Source organism: Pelecanus crispus, chromosome Z, assembly GCF_030463565.1.
Source record: "Pelecanus crispus isolate bPelCri1 chromosome Z, bPelCri1.pri, whole genome shotgun sequence".
NCBI classification, from domain to species: domain Eukaryota; kingdom Metazoa; phylum Chordata; class Aves; order Pelecaniformes; family Pelecanidae; genus Pelecanus; species Pelecanus crispus.
Window position 1 is genome coordinate 36557170 of NC_134676.1, and position 22272 is coordinate 36579441.

A 22272-nucleotide genomic window follows, 5' to 3' on the forward strand; every position below is an offset into this window, starting at 1 on the left:
CTGCTTCCTCAGAGCTACAGGACCATTTTTCCTCAGGGCACAGTATGTTGAAACTCTGCATCTCTGACATATACATTGGTGCCACATGTTTCATATACTAGTAGGAGCTGGGTTTAGTTCTTTTTAAGACATTGGCACCGATATAACTATAATGGTTTAATCAGATTTACTTCTCAATTATGTAACTAAAATATCAGCATTTTGCCAGCTTTGACTTAGGATGTAATTTGGGTTTGATTAGCTGCAATATAAAATCCTCATTTTTTTCCAGCCTTTAATGTAAGACCTTCAAGACTATCCTACTTTTCAACTATTTAACTATTTTTGTTTTGCTAAGTTAGATGCTTTTTTCCTTATGGATATAGGCTTCAGAGAAAGGTGTCTCTCTTTCATTAATTGCTTGAAAGATGAGAGAACTGTTAGTGTAAATCTAGCTAGCAAAAGAGTTAGCAAAAAGAGTGAGATATAGGCCACTTGTTAACGACAAAGCAAAATTTAGAAAATAAGAATGAGTGGATCAGATAAATAAAGGGATGAACATAATATCCATTTGCAAGATGAACTTCTCTCTGCCTACAAACATAGTTTCACAGAATTATAATGTACCTAAACTGTGGATAATAATATCAAGAAACTTTTCTGAGCTGAAGGCTTGCTACTCATTCTTAATCCTACTGCTAATTTCACTACTAAACCCAGCCAGTTCAGTAAGCTGTGAATATTTGTCAAATAATATCCTTTAACAATGAGTTCCATCAATTAATCATATAGCATGTGAAACACTATTTTTGTGTATCTCTCATAAATGTGTCCCATCTCACTGAGTGCCACTTTAGTTCTGTGTAATAGAATAGAGTAGAATGTTCAGCTGGAAGGAACCTATGACGATCATCTAGTCCAGCTACCAGTGAACATAAGTCAATTGCCTTCTTTACAACTTGTAACATTTATATTTCTGTTATATACCCTTTCATTCATCTGCCTGCCAACCTAAGTAATCCTAGTCCTTTTAATCTCTTCTTTTAACTGACATACTCTTCTGTGGCTATGTAATTTGTGCTATGGCGACAGAGGGAGAGCAGCAGCCAGTGCTTCTCTGACCAGAGCACAGCAGCTCTTGCTTTCCTCCCTGCAGACTTAGAGACTTAGAGAGTTTGGGGCGGGGGGGGAGGGGGAAGGAAATCCTCCTTAGTGCCAGTCATGGGATGATTATGAACAGCTCAGGCTGTGAGTGAGTGCTAAGAATAACCAGAGATAATACCAACAGGACTGATAGGGAATTTTGGTGCACAGAACACCAGAGCACCAGTTTTCACTCAAAAAGAATTTAAAAAGAGACATGAAAAGTTGCCAACTTGAAAGTGTTTCTCAGAAAACTACCACCTATCTGGAATAGTGTGTGTGGTTGTGTGTGTTCAATGGCCCATCTTCACCAGGATCCTTTATATGTAGTCAAAAGAAGGAGATCTTCTAATCTTATTCTAAGCACAAATAACTAAATAGGCTTCATTACCAAGTTTTTAAAGCTGGGATAAAGCTTGGTTATTATGATTAATAACTTGCTGGACCCAGTTTCAATAAGTGGTGATGAAGATCAGACAAATAACTTTATCATGTTTTCACCCAGTTTCAGTAAGTGGTGATGAAGATCAGACAAATAATTTTATCATGTTTTCAAAAAACAGTTGTATAACCAACATGTCTCAGGCTAGCTTTGGTCACTGCAGAACTAGGAAGCCATCTCAAGCAATAACACAACACACTGGCTACATTTTCATCTCTTTTTCTTCAAACAAATACTTGAAGACTGTTTCTGCTCTGGGAGAAGCACAAACAACTGCCCTTAAAAGTGAGGGGATATTATATGACTATGCCAAAAGGTAGAAGAGTTCGGGCCAATAATGGCAGGAGATAGGGCAAATCAAATTATTATCACATTTTAATTAGTTTTTTAGCACTTAAGCAATCATTATTATTAAACCACTTACTATTTACACAGATAATAACACATTTAACTTTCAGGCAGAGGCTTTATATCATGATAAGGCAGATTCTGACTTTTCCCTAGTAGGTAGCATAGATTGCTGTTGCAATGCCTTTGAAAAACATGCAAATGTGTCTGTTTCCAGGGAGCACCTGGAAGTACTTATATACCCTAAAGTCACTTTACTACTATACAGTAGGAAGCCAGCTCTTCTTGAAATTTTATGGTTATAATCTTGCCTAAGCAGGCAACGTCACCAGCAAATCTAGTTATTGAGTCTAGGTATCTAGTGACCACCATATAGTACAGAGCTTCTTCAGCCTCTCATTTTTGGTTCAAATTCCTTTGTCACTTACTCAACACCTCCTGTATTGAAAAGCCACAAGTTTGGACTGGAAATTGTTCATCACTACTTGCTGAAGCAAGTCAAATCTCACAAGACTTATGCTGGGCTGCTGAGTATCTCCAACGTTACAGAAATAATTTCTCACATGCTATCCTTCTGTTCTCCAGAGAGACTGCTTATTTGAACATTGCACAGTTGCTTTCAGAAATTTTCCTGTTGAGATGCCCACAGGATTTTGTGTTTAATGTGAACTTAATTACTCTTTTGTTTAAGACATTTCAAAGAAGCTGAGACATGGAGCCTATGTCTTAGCACTTTCCTCCAGCCTGGGTCAGCCATAATAAAACAGAAGAAAACTTCAGAAGTATTCAGGATATCCTCTTGACAAAACTTACTGCACATTAGGTCGTCTTCTGCTTTATTTGGGGCTCTGTGTGAACATTCTCCACCTATTCTTCATCGTTTAGCTATCCATAGAAACCCTTTAGCATATTTGTTCCCTTATCTGTTAATCTTTATTCCCTAAAGCTCTGATTTAAATTGGCCTTGTATGCCTTTCCCTGACCTCTGAGTAGTGTAGAATCTTTTGAGAGGACATTAATTCCTAATTTTCTCTTACTGTGTCTTGGCCAGTGAAGCTCTGCTCCTAGAATTTCACTTAATATAAACCTTTTTTTATTTCAGTGCATCTTACCTCCAAGGGACCAATTGTATCAGATGAGATTCACAGACGAAAGAATAAGGAACTCTGTAAAATCAAGTACCATTTAAAAAAAACAAGGTTTGCAAAATAGTATCTTTTTATTTATATTCTAAACACAATGGTAATTTCATAGTATTGAGGAAAACCTCTTATTTTTCATTAATTCCGATGACCTGTGCATGAGTTAGTAATGGAGAGCAAAACATCTTGCCTCTGAAACATATGCTACTACTCACCTGGCTGTTAGTTCAGGTTTCAGATTAATTAGAGAACAAAGTTCCTGAAGTACTCCTGAAGAATAGTCTTCCCTATGGGAAGGCTTTCATTCCCTGTCTAGTGAGGTCAAACTGGCTTGCAGGCAAAGTGCTGTATTGTATTAAGGTCTCAAGTTTCTTGCAAAACTGAATTCCTGACTTCTGTTGTGTAATGCACTAATACAGTCTTAAAGTACTCTTTCTCACATATACCTCAATTCTGTACAACATGGGACATTGTAAGAATATACAACGCAGTTAGGCAGTGAAACAGCTGCAGTCAGACACAGGACATGACTAAAAAGCATCATTCAGATTTATAGATATGTAGAAATATGGCTACTTGTGAATCTTTAATAAAAGTAATGCAGACAAAGACTACCTTGTTCCCTTGCCCAAACATTCCTAAAGACAAAATAATTTATTTTCTATAAAAATGTTCCTCAGTGCAGTGTCCATATAAATTACTCAGCAGATAGCTCAGTAAGTCCATTTCTTAAGAATATATTAATAGCTGGAGGAACAGTGACATTAATCTAAAGAGACTCAGAGGTTTCTGAGGAAATTTTACTGAAGTAATCATGCAGTTTCTTTCCAGATAGCCAGCAAAAATGATATGAAATGACACTTAAAGTGATGGTAGCTCAAAGAACAACTCCTTAAACAGTTAAACTGCAGGTGAGACAATACCTATTCAGGTAGCCTGCTTCAGATGTCTGCTAAAGAGAGAAACCCCTCTTTAAACTCCACTGATCAAGTAGCTATTAACTATAGAGGGACCCTATGGCCACTTGCTTGGATGTGGATGTCTACACCATAGGAAGTTCTTTCCACCAGGTAAATCCCTCCCTGTGTGTTGTCGTGAATGAGTCAAAGCAATGCTTTGGCGCAGCTTTGTGTCTGGCTTGTCTCCAAGAAGAATCATCAGGTGAAGTTGCAGAAGCTGTGGTGGCTGCTATTATCGGTTTGTCACCATGGGATTCACCTGGCACATTGATTTATAGGCATGGATTATTCTCAATTTTATCTTGAGAATAAAATGAGCAAACCTGAGAGCTCCTGGAAAGTAAAGTTATAAATACTACTCCTTCCTCAAAATGTTCCTTCACCTCAGTTGTTTCAAAAAAGATTTATTATTTGTTTCAAGCAGTTATTATATTAAACTTACATTTGGAGAGAGCCAAGCCCACTAGCATTCAAAAGAGGACTGAATATCCCAGTGTGTTAAGTGCAGTGAATAAAATCCTCATTCAAAACACTGTGTATTAGGATACATTAACTTCATTTTCATTCCAGCAGTGGCTTGGAGTAAAGCAACAAAATGTACTGCATTGCCAAAAAGAGCACACACATTGAAACCATTACCGCATCAAACCGAGGACACAACTTCCAGGTGAGGAGCTCTAACTTCCTAAAATGCATTTCAAAAGTTACTTGCAGTTGTCTGACCACCTTTCTTAGTGCTTTGTATCCGCTATTCTTAGACTAGAGTAGGAAGAATTCAACTTCTTAAAAAAAATGTGCTACGTATTCACAAACATTTTCAGATCTGACTGTGACCAGCTGAGACATTTTTAAATGTGAGGACTCTGTTCAACTTAATACGGTAAATACTTCTAATCTAAATATTAACTTAATGATGAAAGATTTCACGCATTTCTCATCCAAGCATGGATTTGAGCTGGCTGGGAATTCTTGCTGAAGCAGTACTTTTTTCAAAAAGGCCAGTTAATCAAAATCAAAACCTTCAATAGAAAATTAATGATTTAAACAAAACCTTAGCCAGCAATAGAGGCAGAATATAATTTTTCATGAAATGAAAAAAGGGGGGAAGGGAGTGGGGAAGAAAAGCAACAGCAGCAGCAGCTTGATGGCTAGAGCACATCATCAGTGTGGGAAACCCAATTTCCAGCCTTTGTTCTCCTTCACTTAGATGAAAGGTGTCTCTCCTACATTTCATTTTTTTGTTCCAGTTGGTAAACAACTTGCAGTGAGTCTCTGATCCCACTTAAAACTCTTGCATATGCACAGAAAAACATAATACTGAATTCACCGACTGTTTATCTATTTCAGCTATGGGAAATGGCAGAGCAGGGAATTTAATCTTTGTCTTATGTTTTCCTGGCTATGATCCTAACATACAAGTTACTGTCCACCCATCTGTGAGCTATCTTCTCTCTGCCTCTCTGCTCTTTCCCCCTCCCCCTCTCCAGTCCTAAGGAGTAAATAAACAAAAATGGAAAAATGTTGATTTTTCACTGATGTGAAGTAGAAAATATCTTAATCTTGGGAAATTTAGATAGGAAAACCAATTTACAATCCACAACCTGTGTAAAAATACTTGCAAAATCTATACACTAATACTTTTTGTAAAGTAAGCATTTTGCAATTGTTAACCACTATATTTTCCAGTGTTGGTCTCCTGTCTACTCAGCACAGCCAAAAGCAAAGATAGGGATACAGGTCTGATAAGATCTCCACCTTGGAGTGCTTTTGAAGCTTTCTTTTCTTGAATAATGACCTTTCTTTTCAGTGTAAGTGTTGGCATAAGGGGTCCAGCGCTTCTCACTGTGCAGTTTCATCCACTGAACATCGACATTAAAGTTTCCTTAAATCAAATTTCCTATCTTGTTCTTTTTGGGGTACTTGAGGAACTCATAGCTCCTGTGCCTCTTCTTCCTCAGCTGCTTTTTTTTTTTTTTTTTTTTTTTTTTGTTAGGTGGGGAAGCTTTCATAATTGCTGTTCTGTGTGCATTTATTAGTGCTTAAGGAAAGATGTTTTATGACATTTTTCTTTCCTGGCAGGATTATTCAACACAAAGTAGGACTGCTAATGAATTTACATTCAGCAATAGTGCCCAGATTTCTTGGCTAGAGGGCATGTTCTTGTGCTTCAGCCATGGAGTGCATCTGTACCACACACTGCAATACTGGGCAGAGGGATACACTCCGTATCAGTTAGTCTAAGAAACTTTAGTACGAGAGATAGACTCAGTTTATCACATGATAAATTAACCTGCTTCTTATTCAGAGACAGCTTGATTATATTTAATGCTTTTTACACTATGTTGCCATGCATATTGTGGATATTCCTGTAATGACTACATAGGGCAATATTTTTAGGTGTACTTAAAACTGTGGATTCCTGTCCTGTTTTTTTCTGATGACAGAATTATATTTTCTCTTTTCAGTCAAAGAGCTTAGTAGATGCACTCAGGCATTCATTGCCTTAAATGACAGTCTCTTGTCCTTCTTCCTGTTGAAAAGGATACTTCCTTAACATTTGCCCTCATCACTAAAGTACTTTGAAAATCAGTATGTTTGGGCTGTCTGCAGGAACAGGGAGATTGTCAAATACAAGCCATACTGGTATATGACATTATTAAACATAACTATCCTTTATTTATTCAGTTAAGCTTTTGGGAAATATTTATGTATTGAATTTCACCAGACATCCAGTTTCTCTCATATGGTAGATCATCGTGCAAAGGAAGACTCGTTTAAAGTGAAAAGCTAGCAATATCAAGATAGGCTTTGTGTGAAAAGGTCTCCAGCCGCTAAATGTCTGAGCACACTGCAGTACTTACAAACACATCCACAAATGATTGGGTAGACTGAGGTGTTGGATTTCTCATGAGCCATTGTTTGGAAGGCAAAATTAACCTACAGCAGTGCACACTATTTAAGCCTGAGAAGCAGCAGCCTTGAGAAAATGAAAATGTTTTCAGAATGTAGCCTGAACACTTTCTCAGCAACATGAGACCTTACTAAACTCATTTCACTGCTTTTCATAAAGTAGACACATCACACTGAAGGTTGTTCTGCTTTGTTGCTATCTCATGGCCTGACACCTGAGAAGGCTAAAAGATCTCTCAAGCTGTCGGGCTGCTGTTGTTGACCTCGCATTTTTATCTCACAGAACACATCTATGCAGAAGTTCAAATCACTGACAGAAGCACGAATGTCTGCTACTAGGAAGAAAATTAACTCTATTCCAGCCGAAACCAGGACATCTTTACAGCCCCTACTATAAAAACACTGAAAAGCCTCACAGGCTGCTTTGAGAAAGACCAGAATATTTCCATCCTATCTCCACAACACAATGTCTTTTGCCTGTTTTTCATTCTTCCCTCTCTGCACACACAGTATGTATGCAAAGGCATTTTCCCCTAGGAGAGAGAAGTGTGGTAGTGTATCGATAGAAGTTTTTCAATGCCTGTTGACATAAAAGGACTCAAATGAAACAAGTTCAAGACTCTAGCCAGAGACAAGACATTTAAATTTTGGATTATGTCTCCAAATTAATAGATGTCATAACCAGCAGTCCTATAAGAACAGGCAACGTATGTGAGGGATGCTATACGTACACTCTTCCAAATTAGACCTGCTACTACACACAGCAAAATCAGTTTTACTTTAATTTCAGTGACTAACAAGGCATTATTTTGAAATCACACTGTCTAACCAAGAAGTCTTTGGTGCTACTGAAGAAATTGTATAACATAGTAATACTTACTACAGTACTGTATTGTAGTAATAAATAGTAATAATTAGCATTAAGGGTAGTAATGAAAATATTTGTAGGCCAAGGAATACCTGGTAAATATTTTCCTAATCTGATATTTAAAATAGCCATAAAATCTGTTCCCAAAGCCTTGAGTGACCAGACCAATGTAGGGAAGAGACATGTTGTATATCTGGATCATAGCTTTGAAATAGAGAACACCTTAGACTGTATTTGTTACTTTGTCTAAAGCATAGATATTCAACCTTCTTTTTTTTTAAAAAGAAAGCACTCAGATAACATAGAAATACTGTAATTATTAAGAAACCAGCTATACCAAATGCTAAAACACTGAGGGTCAATCACATTTTAGACCACAGCATACGTCTTCAAAGGTAATTTTTTTCTACCCAACTAGTTTAATTTTGTTAGCAATATCATGGACATATTCATACAACATCTAGTTTTCTTTCAGCATGAAATAAACCTAATTTGGAAAAAAAATCCTTGTAGTGTCTCTACTGTGTATTGTATTAGTCACCCTATCCTTTACAGATTAAGCTCTTTGGCATTATAGGAGAAATCATCTGCTACATACTGGCATCAAGCAAAAGCAGATTCATAAACTCTGCCCTTAATCTCTCTTTCAGTTTTCTTCCAATTAGAAACAATCTTTCTCTGATACTCTAATTAATACTTACACATTAAAATATTAGGCATTATAGCAGAAATCATCTGTTATATTCTTGCATAAAGCAAAACTAGGTTTGTAAGCCCTTGCCCTTAATCTTTCTTTCAATTTTCTTCCATTTAAAAACAATCTTTCCCCAATACTCTAATTAATGCAAATGATATTCATGATTAGTTAGTATTATGCTAATCTGAGCCCCAAATTTACCTAAATCTACATGGTGTTGTCTGAGTACCAGATTGCTTTGGGTTTCTAAGTAAAATTACATTAGCCAGCCAGCTGTACAAAACGCCATGATAGAGTAGAAATCCAAGCAAATCATCAAGATTACATTAGTTTTGTTTCTTAATGAACAACTGTTTGCATTAGGGATTACAGACAAATTATGGTTTTCCTCTCTGTACCCAGGCAGCCAGGCATCTGTTGAGAAGTTTCATTTTTTTTCCTGACTATCCCTAAATAGATTGAGGAGAGCTAAGGCAGAGAGACGGGTCTAATATTTCACATAATTGAATTTTTTTCAATTACAAAGCAATCACCACTGTGGGGCCCACTGCTAACCTCAAATTTCTCTCTTCCACTGCTGCCTGGAATGTGGGAGAAACCTGAGTGGTTTTTTTACAGAGGTATCAGTCACCTAGCTTCTCCTCTCCTCCTACAGAAGCAGGTTACGTACCTTAGAGCCATGTCTGCTTGCCGTTACACCTCAAGCCAATTTCCAAAACCATGCTGTTGCAATTCCTGCTGCTCTGCAGAGGGAAATGTGCCACCGAAAAGCATCATGTGTGGAAAACAGAGGATCGGGCTTACACTTCATGGTCTGTGTTAACAGCGCATGCATGGAAACAGAGCTATACAAAGTTGGGCAATAATGAACATGGTACCATGAAGACTGCTAATCTTTAAAGTGTAACAATGAAGCACAGTTTTGTGTATGTATGCAATTTAGCAGCCTGTTCAAGTTTGTCCCTGTTTCATGTCAAACTGCTGTAATGTGCTGTTATTATGTTCTGCTTGATTTAATTATGCTCCTAGTGTACAGGTTTACTCATTCTTCTGTGCACTAATCTCGTCTCCAGAACTCACACTGTGACAGCTCATTATTGTTGGCAAAAATGTAGGACACTGATAGGAAAAGAAAGGCTCTGATACATTCATCATTGTGTATCAAGACCTCCTGATTACAAGATACAAGTAACAAGTTAATTGTGGATCAGTCTGTGCTGGACAGTAAAGGGCGAGTAAGTCACCATCCATGTCTTCAGTGACAACACCAAGGAGCAGCAAAATAATTCTGGACAATTTCTTTCCTTGTGTCAGACCCTGTGCTAATTTTACAACTCCCTCTTGGCCTATCCAGAGCATCAGATTTGGTGCACAAATGTGCACCAAAGGGCACTGCCGCTGTTGTGGAATTTATAAAGAAACCCTACCTGAATAGCCCCGAGAACACAACCTCCCTTTCACTTCCTTCAAATGGTCAGTTTAAATAGTTTTAATTAATTTTAGGAACAACATATGAAGTTAAAAAAAAAAAAAAAACAAAACTGACAGACATCTTTTCTATTTATAGTCAATAATGCATATTCCAGATTTTCTTCTGTACCCTTTCAAGTTTCTTATTGCAAACTACTGCATGAAAAGACCACTCTAAATTGGATTTTATATGCTGTCAAAATGAAATAAATCTAAAAATATCTGCATATGAAGTCTACAATAAATGTTACTGAAGCTATCATGTTATAAAACTCATTTGAGAGTTTCAGGAAAACTCTGAGTAACTTTCAAAATGCTATAGAAAAATTATTTATTAGGATACCTTTGTCTGAAACAGGTGAGCTGCAGTTCTGTCTTCACTGACTTTTATTAAAAGCAGCAGTTTAAATTGGAGCAAGATGAAACCAGGCTTGGAAAGGTGCCTAAGAGCTAATACAAATGAGTGTTTTCCCCTCCATGCTTGTCACATTTGGTATTTCTGTATGGACCTTTTTTTGCTGTTGACAATATATGCAGAAAATGAAAATAGCCACCAAAATTAGTCAAGGAGGGGACAATCTTCACATTAGATGCCAGGAAACTCCTAATTACATGTCATATCATTAGAGATACAGAAATTTACAAATACCACATCACAAATACCAGGCATTATACCAGGTAAATGAAATTATTCACTCCAAGAATAAATAAGATGTTTCAGAGTTTAAAAACCCCTACAATTTCTGCTGTGGTAAGAGACATTGATAAGGGAATTAGATGGACTGAAAATCTGAATGGTTATATGCTGCTTAGTGTAGACATTCTGTCAGTCAATGATACATCAGTTTGCTTACTGATTTGTGAAAGAACACTAACAATTAATTATATTGTGCTTTAGCACTTGTCAGTGAGATACCTTAAGGTAATTCTAGTAGCACAATGGAAAAACACTTCATGGATGAAGTGGTCTGAAGATCACTGTACTACATTAACTCTGGGTAAGAGTTTTTAGTAATTCAAAACTGACATGTCATTGGTATTAACACATTCACTTTGTTCTAATGTAAGTTTTTGCACCAATTATTTGGGCAGCAGTGTTAACCATAACGTAATTTACCTGAGCAAGAATAAAAGGACATCTCCCTTCTCTCACTAACAAACACTCCTTGTCTAAGGCAGTCTCAGCCTTAGATGAAACTCATAATGTTTTCCCTTCTGGAATACTTTCCAGGTTCATAGTTTGGCTGAAAAGAACAGATTTCTGTGACAAGTCACAACATGAAATTGGAGTCAGATGCACCACTGATAGGATTAAAGTGAAGAGCACATTGGCGCCATGGTGCTGCTGGTGGGAATCAACTGAAATGGCTACTGAAGACTTTAATAATAATTCAAATGAAGCAAATGGCTAACTGAGTTCAGATTCTGCCTCATGAGTCCTCACGTCCCACTCAAACTTGCTAATTATCAGTACCAAGGACAGAAAATTCAAGGGCTTTAGGATGGTGCTATACACCTGTAGAGCTGGAGTTCAAGCCCAGGTGTAAAGCAGAAGCCAGTGCTGCTGCTGCTGCATCTGCCAAAGGGTGCTGGGTGGATAGATGTCAGCCTTTGGGTCAGATCCATTTAATACCTTCTTCCAATGTTGGGCCCATGAAAATGCACTGAAAAAAAATTTTTACTAGTGGGCCAAATAACTTCACAATATGTTTATGCAGACTTATGCAGTCTCCATTCTCCTTTCTTAGTGTGACAGGACCCTAGACTGCTGTTAAAGCCAGGGAGAAGACTGTTCTGTGAAAGCAATGGCTGATGAAATAAGAAACCATAGCAGTATTGTGGGCAGCAGACAGACAAACAAACAAACAAACAAACACCACCACCATCTCCCCAGTATCCTCAAAGATGCAACTGAGAAATCCTTGACTTGCAAATGCATGAGCAGGAACAATATTGTGTGGGAAGATGAGACAATAAGGTCTGCTTAGGAAACATCAGCATGTCTGCAGAAATTTTCTGTTAGATAAAAACCTCATCAGCCTTCCAGGGTGGCGCAATAAATCTCAGTGGTTTCTGAAACCATGTTAACTTTTACTTTGAGGTAGCAGAGTGATGCTGTTGTACACGGAATCAGCATAGTTTGTTATTTCCAGTGAAAAACTCTTGCAGAATATCCTTTTGTAGTTAACTAACAGGTAATTTTAAAGGTGTTACAAAAGCAGAGCTCCTGAGAACTTGAAAAAGGTAGTTATAACAAACAAACACGAGTCTGCCAGAACAAAGGGAATATGACTGGTTAAATAGGACAACTTGGTAGTGCCACAATATGAAAATGAAGCCTTTCAAATGCTAAACTGGTTTAGTTTAAAAGCCCAGTATTAAAGGATTCAGTTTGATCATCTCTTCATTTTTAAAGGGAACATATCTGCTATATTGTATCCACAATTCTCAAAACCAGTAAGTTTTCGTAACAGCTTTTTTTTACAGATTGCTTGCCCTAAATGGAAGACCATGTAACTTTACTGGATCGAATTTATTACATGGAAGAAATAAAAAGTCTTTATTATATGCAAGAAATCAAAACCCTTATGTCACATTTTCTTGAGCACTGGGAAAATTTACATCTAATCTAACCTCTCTGTGCACAGTCTTTCCTTGACTTACAAAGAATGTATTTCACTTCCATTGGAAGGTAATATGCTTTGAGATTCCCTGAGCAGTGAGTCATCATTTAAAAGGATGCTACATAGAAAATCTATCCCATCAGTATTTAGTATCTTTGAGAAATTTACATTTGACAGTGACCATTTGAGATTTGAGATTTGACAGGGAACCTCTGCTTAACCAAATAGATCTGTCATTGCACATACATGCTAGTGCAAGGACAGAAGAACTTAAGCATTTACATGACATTGCAAGGTACAAGATCTGTTAAAGTATTCGATTGTGTGGTCTTGTTTAGAAATCTGAATAGCTCTAGTAAAATTTTTAAGACAGTTAACAGTATCACCATATAACTGCACTGAGAAGTAAAGTTGTTAGTAGCAGTAGAAAAAGAAGACAAAAGTTATTTCCTAATCATATCGGGTTTACAGGTTTGAAAGAGCTGATTTTATTTGTTCCCAATGTGATTTTTACTTCTTTAAAGTGTCTTTGCCATGATGCTATAATCTCAGACACACTATGTCAACTGTAGCTAATACCGAGCCCTCTCTGATTTCTAGCAAATATTAATGGAGTCACTTTCTCACCTTTTTTTTTCACTAGTAACTTCTATTTCTAATTTAAATTGCAAAAAGAAACTGCAGAAACCTTAAGCTATCTGCCTTTATTTTAGGTCTTCCATTTCTTTACTGAAGTTGCTTTATTCAAGATTGTAAATCTAATGTCTTACACTAGGAGCCTGAAGATATACCTTAAAAAGTAAATATGTTTCCAGTTTTGATAGAATTTTCAATCTACTATACCAGAGTGTAGAAAACTCAGCGTTATTTCTTCAGAATTTTGACTCAACAATCATCAAACAAGATCAGAGACCAATTACAATAAATTCCATCTCAAAAGCTACCTTTTTTGCATAGCAAAAAGAATTTTGCAGCAAAGAAAACAGATATCTGTAAAAAACAGGAAGGTGAAAGAACAGACTGGTAACTTCAGAACAGAAAAAGCAACTTTATTGTGAGTTGCATAAGATTTCTCTAGGTCTGACAGAAGATTCGGCTACACCAAGGTGCCATAGCTTGCTTGGTACATGCATTTCCTCAATCATAACGCATGTTCAGATAAGTTACAAAGGAAAACTGTATTGAACAAGTACATGAAATGGCAATGTTAATTACATCTTGAATACTACAGTTATATAAATTACAGGCATGTTAAATAAAAAACAAGTGCATTTTACATGCTGTAGAAGCATGCTTTAGAACTAAATAGTCGCTTTCTCCTGATTTCAGTGAACTGTGGATCATGACTTAAGCCAACACAGTGCACACATATTTAGACATGCAGTCTCATGCACACATACACACAAACATATGTTTATGATATTGTTGATGTATGTCTTTCTTCATAACAAAACTGTTAACTTTGCCAGAATGAGCAGACAAAAAGAGGCACTATCAGACTCCCAGTGTGGAGCTCTCGCTGGATACAAGTATGAAGCACAAGTAGAAAAAGTGGTTTCACTCAGAAGGTGCTGCCACTGCTAAACACCTCAGAGTAGGAAATCTAACTGGAAACACATAGCTAACATGCAACAGACTGAAAGGGAAAAGACGCAGAGGAATTAGAAAAATATGTGCTTGTGAATAAGCACAACTATCTTTTTCTTGGTTAAAAGGACACACTTTTTTTAAAAATCTGCAATGAAGAAGTATTAAACATGAACAATCTTCATTCTACACTAGTGTATACTGTTAGTATTTAAATTCCCTGCTACTTCGAGGTTTTTCCTTGATGAAGGAGGATTATTCCCCTGTTCTATAATAAAAAACATTAAACATTACGAACGAACATGCATTCAAGTTTTACAGTTCTCCAGACAGATCTTTCTGATTTTAAGCAACCTAATTCTGAGACATACTAAGTATACATAGTACCTGAGCCAGATATTTATTATAGACTGAAATGTAACTGTTCTGAACATAAACTAAAACTGAAATACTTATAGTGTCTCATAAGCATATGCAGCATGTCTTAAGACAGACATCTTTTGGCTAATCATTCAGAATAACTATTACAGAGTTAATAAAGGATCTTGTAGCAAGTTACGTAAACTGTTTGTATTCTTGTGTAAGTAAGGAAAACTAAACAACAGCTTATGAATATAACCTTGAGCTAACCCTTCCTTTTATCCACTCCTCCCCCTGAAATTTATAGAATTAAGATATTGTGTTCTAGGTCCAGGAATAAGCACGGCATGTTAAATATGTCCACAGTTATACTGACATTTGTTTCTAAATCATTTAATTAAAAGTCATTATTGAGAACAAAGGAATCATTAACAAGCTGTACATCTGAACAACTGATGGAGTTGTTGTGTTATGAATATCATTTTAATCCAAATTAGAAAACTGCACAGATGTGCTGCTGCAAAATATTGACATACTGCAACTCCCTTGGAATGTGATTAACATTTGTGTTAAACTAAAAAGTACATTAAAACCTGACTTTACTAACAAATTTAGGATTGGAATAATTCTTTTAATGCTGAAATATAGCATCTAAATTGTTATTATTTTTACCTCCATTTTGGATTATATGCCCTATTAATACAGCTTTAATACTAGCAAAATCTCTCTTTTTAAAAGTATTTCTTTCTGAAAGCGAAAATATAGAGTAGAATAGAAAAGTGATAAACTTTGTATTGACAAACTTTTTGTCCCAAGATTTTGTTATGATGGTTTTGATCATAAGAAGAAGCCATTAAGCAAAAGGAAATGTGCAGTATTTGCAACAAATCAGAACTTCCTAGCTGTCTCTGGATTGTTCTTAACACAAACATGTGTTTTCAATACTTTTTTCCAACTGTTCTGAAATGACAGACTATTTTTCATTTTCTATCTCTACTGCACATGCATGTATATATGTCTACAAAAACAGAGGTTTGAGATTGGGAAGAAGAGATTTTTTAGAATATATATTTATACTCTATAGATTCGCATGCAAATGATCCGACAACCAGAAACATACATTCAGACTTTGGCACAGGTTTAACAAAATAGCTTTCAATAGGTGCCTGAGATGTAAATATTTGGAAACCTTTCCCACAAGAAAACCCCAGTAGCCTAATAACAATGCCACAAAGTTTTGTAAATAGCTACTTAGATTTGAATTTTTAAATCTGTAAAGGGAATCATAAAATACTGTATGACTATAATCCCAAACGAGCCCTTTGCCATTAATGAAGAGATAGTAAAAATATCTAGTGTTTCTATGGGTATCGTCCTCTCAATCACCCTCATCATCATTCCTCCTCACTTCATAAATGGAGATTTTTCAATAAAAAAATTCTAGAGTACTTGCCAGCTCTACTGAACAGTACTGGATATATAGGTTCTGTCTCTTCACTGAGTATGTTCTTTCCCTCACCACAAAGTTAAATGCAAAAATAATATGATGTGCAACTAAGATGTTCACATTGCAATCATCTCAAAGACTGAGATAATCAGTTAGGGATTCTCCATATATTTCTTGTTATTTAATATATTAAAAGTTTACTTTTGTTTGCACTTGGTTTTTTATTGCATTCTCAGTAAAACTTTTACCCTCTTGTGTTTGAGTAAATATGTCTGTATTCAAGAGAACACAGATGGAGAGAGTGTGTAATTTCTGTTTGTTTTTTCTCTATTAAACGAATTTGTTATTATTGTAGCTAAACAAAAGAATCTGAATAAAATAAACAGTAAGATAGGAAACAATATAATGCTACAATACCATAGCTGGATAACACAGACTTTACTTACTAAACACTCATTCCACTTAAAGAGAAAGACAGATTTTTTTTTTCCAGAGAATAGTTTCAATGTAATTACTTAAAAAAAAAAAAAAAAAAAAAATTTAAAGAAGCCATTATTTTAGGAATATTCAAACTAAATTTGATGTTGAACATCCGTGCTGCAAAATAATTATAAAGTAGATAGCTTATCTATAATGAAAAGTTTTGTAATGATGCCTGTCATAACAGCATTTGTTAATGAACTTTTTTATAACTAGGAATAACCATCTTAATACCCCTTTTCCTGTTCCCCACAAGGCATTTGCTATTCAATGTTTACAATCATTCAGGAAACGCAGAAACAGAAAACTAAAGAAGTCTGCCTTTCTTGGTTTCTTGCTCAGAAGTCTTAAGGTTTTACTCATACTGCATATTCCTGATAGGAGTTGACTATAAATAATTATACAATAAACTCTGTGGTAGTATTTTGTACACTGTACCATTGAAGCATAAGGTACTTCTCCTTCTTTGAGAGAAAACAATTCACATTGTACATACGTTTACCTTAGATTCTACAACTGCGACTTTATAAAACAGAAATATGATACAAAATAGAACGCACAGATAAAATATAATTTGATTTTCACCTATACTTAACAGTCAAGTGTTTCTAAAGTCCCTTTCTAAAGTGTGCATGAAATACATATTCATGACTGAATATTTACATTACATATATTTTACAGATTACTGTTCAGGATAAAATACTGCATGCAGTGAAAGTATTGATTTTCTTTTCCCTTTGGAAGCAATGGCAGCTTGCTGAAAGCTATCCTTAGAGAAACTTTTATTAAACTTAAGACATGCCGTTTAAAAAAAACCCAAGCCTTTGTACATGCAATGTTAAGCAAATCTGCTACACAAACATTTCATAGTGCCTATGTCTAAACATCTGTCAGCCACTTTAACAGCTCTTTTCAATAATGTACACACTTACAATAAAAAAGTCTGATTAAAGATCTAAACATAATACTATACAGCATAACTCCCAGCAAAAAAGTAGGTTCACAAAACAGCTCTGTATCATTTACTTTCCTCCTCTGTTCTCTTTAAAGTAACGTGAATGTTCATATTACAGTAGTTCAACAAGTAGCAAAGACAGAAAAAGTCTCCTTCCCTGTATTCAAAAAGTACAGAAACAATCACAAGTAGCAAACATAATTTAAATTAAATACTCCCTTCAGGTATGACACCCTCACTGAAGGCACGTATCAACATCCACCTTTGGAAAGATAATGAAGTCCTTGCAAAGCAGTGTAGGAAGGCAGTTATAATCAGAAAGCTGCCTTCTGTCCAGGCACTGGGACGTGCTATCCACTGGTGCTCCCCAGACCCACCGCCCAAGAATAAAGTGCCTATTGTCTCAGCACTGTACTAATTGTGGAAAAGGAGCCCATGCAGTAAGCATAATAATTATCCAGACAAACAAGCAAAGGCAATCAATGAAGGAATGAAAAGGGTAAAAATACACGACCAGACAAAGCAACCCAAGAATGAAATTAATATTCATAATGGAATGCTAGCCAGCAGAAGGTCCCTTTCATGGCGTGGCTGTTGCATACAAGAGACCATTGTCCACACGCAACAAAGTCAGTATATGGAGAAAACTCCATGTAGCTCTGCTGAGGAGAAAAGCTTTTCGTTCCCAAAACACTTGCTCCCGGCCCCACTGTTTTGATTAAATAAAGTTTTGGGCTCCTTTGCCCGGCAACATTAAAAAAGTTGTCTCTCAGGGTCCACCCTTCCCTGAGCTCTGTAAGGTTTTTTTTTTTCCACCTCCCCGCTTTCTTTTGCAGCTGTATAAATATGAACAAAAAAGCCATGCTCGTCCAAACAAAGCAAAAATGGACTGAATATGCATATCCTCATTAACTAAATTTAATTATGACAAGCGGCATATTAATCAGTAGTTGCTCCAGTTACTGCATTCACTGGAAGGGAGGAGGACTCCAAATTAAGGGGAAGCGTGGGGGACAATCGCATACTGATTAGGAGGCTGCTCACAACATGATACAATACACTTTCTAAATAATTATTCAGAGGAAACAGAATAAAGAGGCAGATTGCTCTATTTTTAAGACCAACTCAAGAACAATTAGCCAAGAGCATGATGACAAGGCTGCTTTCTTTTTTCCCGTACTGCTTCCACCTCCACATTCTCACACCAAATAGCTTGGCAAGCACTGCAAAATTTGCATTTCGGGGGGTGGGGGGGGGGTAGGGTGAGGGTGAGAAGAAGGAGAAGAGAGAGAGAGGAAGAAGAAGAAAAAGGAGAAAGAAGAATCCCACACTGTCCTTGCTGCTGTTTTAAAAAGAAGGCCAATGCCACTACAACAGCAGAGAAACCCTATCTAGCTGACTGTGATGTTTAGCAGCTCTGCGGAGTCACTGAGCTGGAGATGGAAACTTTGCACGCTCTAAACTTTGCAGCACGTGCATTGCAACAGTGAAGGAGGAGTTCAGAAAGGAAAAAAAAAAAAGCTTCCAGGGAGGGCGAAAAAAAAGTTATCACACCAACTTACCATCCACCAGGTCCTGGCTGACATGTCATAGCATAGCTGCCATTTTATGGAGCTGTCCGATGCTTTTCCTGCCATTACGCTGTCAGCAACCTTCATCAGATGCAGCTCAATGGAAGATAAGACACCTAATCAAGAAAACATCAGCAGTGGCTTGCTGGGCTACATGTAGGCCAATCCTTATCACACTGCATCATGGGAAAAGCTCCTTTATTAGCAAGAACTCCAACCTCACTGATATAAAGACAAGGATCAGGTTTTTTTCCTTTTTTTTTTTTTTTTCCTTTTTGTCTGAAGGGATTGGTGAAACTAGCCAGCGTTCTTTGTGCATCATGTGTACACCAGTTTAGTATCTCGCAAGTGGGCGGCTAGCTGCATTGCTGGGCTATGCAGACCTAAGTTTATTTGCATTCTTCTTGGTTGTATATTGTTCGACATGGTTCGTGATCAGCTTTGAGCATAAGAAAGGAGGGGAAAGAAACCGCTGTGAATTAATATCTCCCCCAACAAGGACAGACCAGTTTCGCTGACACAGTGGGGGCATGGTTCAGATGTCACGAGTGCACATGCGCGTGCACGTGCACATGCACACTCGTGCACGCACACCTACACACTCGTGCATGCACACACACGCGTGCACAGGCACACGCCCCGGGGAACACACAGGTAGCAGCTGCAGCTGGATGCAGCAGGGGGTTGCCAAAGGCTACAAACTCTTTTCTCACACTGGACATATGGAAACAGTTTAACTCTTTGCAATCAGCCTTTAACAAGGAATAGGAAGGCTGGTAAGTCAGTATGAGGAGCGGGGAGGGGGGTGCAGTTAGGATTTCAGTGCCACAGACTTTTCTCCCTCCCTTCCCATGGATGCTCATGATCTCCTCTGGTCTGGATGATCTAGCTGGGAAGGGGGAGGCGAGGGGGTGGGGAACTATCTCAGTCACGGCTCCCTCCTGCTCCACAGCTTCGGGTCATCTGCCTGTTGTACCTACCACCAGCAGGGAGAGAAGGCATTCTTCCTGCAAGGTTTCCCATGCAAGGTTTTTTCCCTAATGGAAAATTTGTGATTCCCTGAAGGAAGGGCTGGCTTAGAAGAACAAATAATTCTGACTTATTTTAAGCTGTGGAAAAGGAAAAGTATGTATATAAGCACATAGAGGAAATCAATAAACCCTGGCTCACATTAAAGGGGATATATGGAAAGAACAGGATTTGCTAGTCCTGGCTGAAGCGATCAACATCAGTTTTACCGCTGCATTGCAGATTCTATATGTGCTTTAGCTACAAGTCCCTCCCCAGCAACACCCCCCCCCCCCAACATTTCAGAAACTGTCTTTTCAAAATTATCACATTAAAATAATAACTGTAAACAAGAAAGTATTTCACATGCTTAGAATCTCTCTACTGAACATGTTTTCAGTTTACAATCTTTCACATTTTGCTCTGTATTTTATACTTGAAAACTCTGCAATTGAAAGGCTCCTTACGCGTATTTGTCATGAGCTGTAAGTAAGAATCCAGGACTTCTGGCGTATGGAGCTACCACACTACAGCACACACAGCCCCCAGCAGGACTCCTCATTGCTGCATCTCTTCTTTCCCATGCCTGTGTTTGCCTCTTTTTCCACTGTCTCCAGTCGTTTTCCCTTCCATGAAGATCACCTCCAGAGTTAATCACTTGTGCAGCTGAAAGCCCACCATAGCTATTGTCACAGCGGTGTAAGGCTCCCACTAATGAATGGGGGTACCCATGCATGTACCCCATTGCTGTGGGATGGGCAGTAGGTTTGTCTGGCACGGATGTACTGCCTTCAGCTAACTGTCAGAGCTGGCATCCATGGCCCATTTAATTAGGTCCTGAAACAGTGACAGCGTGTAAAGAAATGACTCTCTGAGCAAGTCCAGAGCTCTGGCAACAGAACAACTCCGTAGCAACACCAGGTGTATCAAAAGATTAAAATTGTTTTCCTTTCTCCTTGTGTGCTCTAGCGGTCAGCTTCCTGCCTCAGTTTCTTGTTTTAAATACACCGATGAGGCCAGCATCAAAAAAGCCAGACACAGAATTAATGGGGACTCTGGACATCCCAGTCCCCTAAATTTATACAACCCTTCTTTGTAGAAGAGCTCTGTACAACAGATATGTCCTTCTTTTTCATTTCAGCTAGGTCACAATGATAATTAGGAGCCTGAGAAAATTTTGGATTATTGGAAGATCTGCCTATGGTCAGGTTCTGTGGGATGGCTCAGCACACTTAGAGTGCACAGGAGGTGTTAACTCACTCTGGCTCAGTCCTTATATCCTGGTTAAACAGCCTGGGTTTGTGATAAACATTGTAAGTACGGACAGCACCAGCAGCAGTTTTATCTAGTTGTCTGTAGGCAGTGTACAGTCAGATGTCCTAAATGGTCCCAGCCTGAATCTCTCCCATGGCCTTTGCTAACAGGTTCATCATCATGGTGGGACTGCACACAGCAGTCAGCTGCGGGTGTCAGATATGCCTCGGACAAGAAGAAGGATGCTACTGCTTGTTTTCACACATAACCCCTAACCCCAGCTAACAAACATACTTCCCAGTGCAAGGAAACCTGGGACTAATGTGAAAAGGTGGATTTTCTGCAGTTTCTCACCCACTGAAGTCTGATCATGGGTGAAGAGACCAACTGCCTCAGCCACTAATCTGCCTTACTAGGGCAATTCACAAATCCCCATCAGCACTGTGACTGCTGGGAGTGGGTGCCCACGCTTTAGGTAATCATGAGCCAGTTCGCTATGCTTAAAAGAGGATACAAGTTTTATCACGCTATAGCTAGCTGAGAGATCCCAGGTTGCTCTTAGATGCCCAGCCCACAGCAGATCCAATCTTGCAGCAACCTCTTCTACCAAGCCCCCTGCGACCAGTGGAGCTGCTCCATCCCAGAGGAACACAGCTCCTGAAGCTTCAGGAAGACTATGCACATCCTGTAGACACAAACACCACATAGGTATTCACTTTTTATGCAGACAGGAAAGACAGAGTTAATGACGAGCCTCCCTTCTATTGCTGCCTGTTGCTGCCTTGCATTAGCTGAAGGCAGAATGGGGATTCCTGGCACCCAGAAAAACAATGCCTGCAGCACTGGTCAGTGCACGCTTCCCGTACACATGCTGCTCCCATGCCTTCTCCTGCCCGCTGGGAGGTCTGCCTTTCTCCCAGCCATGTCTGTTTTGCAGATGCGATTTTTAAAATGCTGTAATATGTAGGAAGAGCTTTCATTTCCTATGCTGCTTGAAGATACAGTCATACAGAACACAGGGAGAAATG

At 38.0% G+C, this 22272-nt stretch overlaps 1 protein-coding gene across 3 annotated transcripts in view; it reads right to left on the reverse strand.

Annotated features, from left to right (window-relative positions):
* The window catches only part of NFIB (nuclear factor I B), a 270788-nt gene extending 251719 nt beyond the window's left edge, over window positions 1–19069 (reverse strand). For all 3 annotated transcript variants that reach the window (XM_075727248.1, XM_075727245.1, XM_075727243.1), the window contains exon 1: window positions 18974–19069. In XM_075727248.1, the coding sequence (XP_075583363.1) occupies window positions 18974–19069 (96 nt within the window). The remainder of the gene's footprint in view (window positions 1–18973) is intronic.
* Between the last annotated feature and the right edge of the window lie 3203 nt (window positions 19070–22272).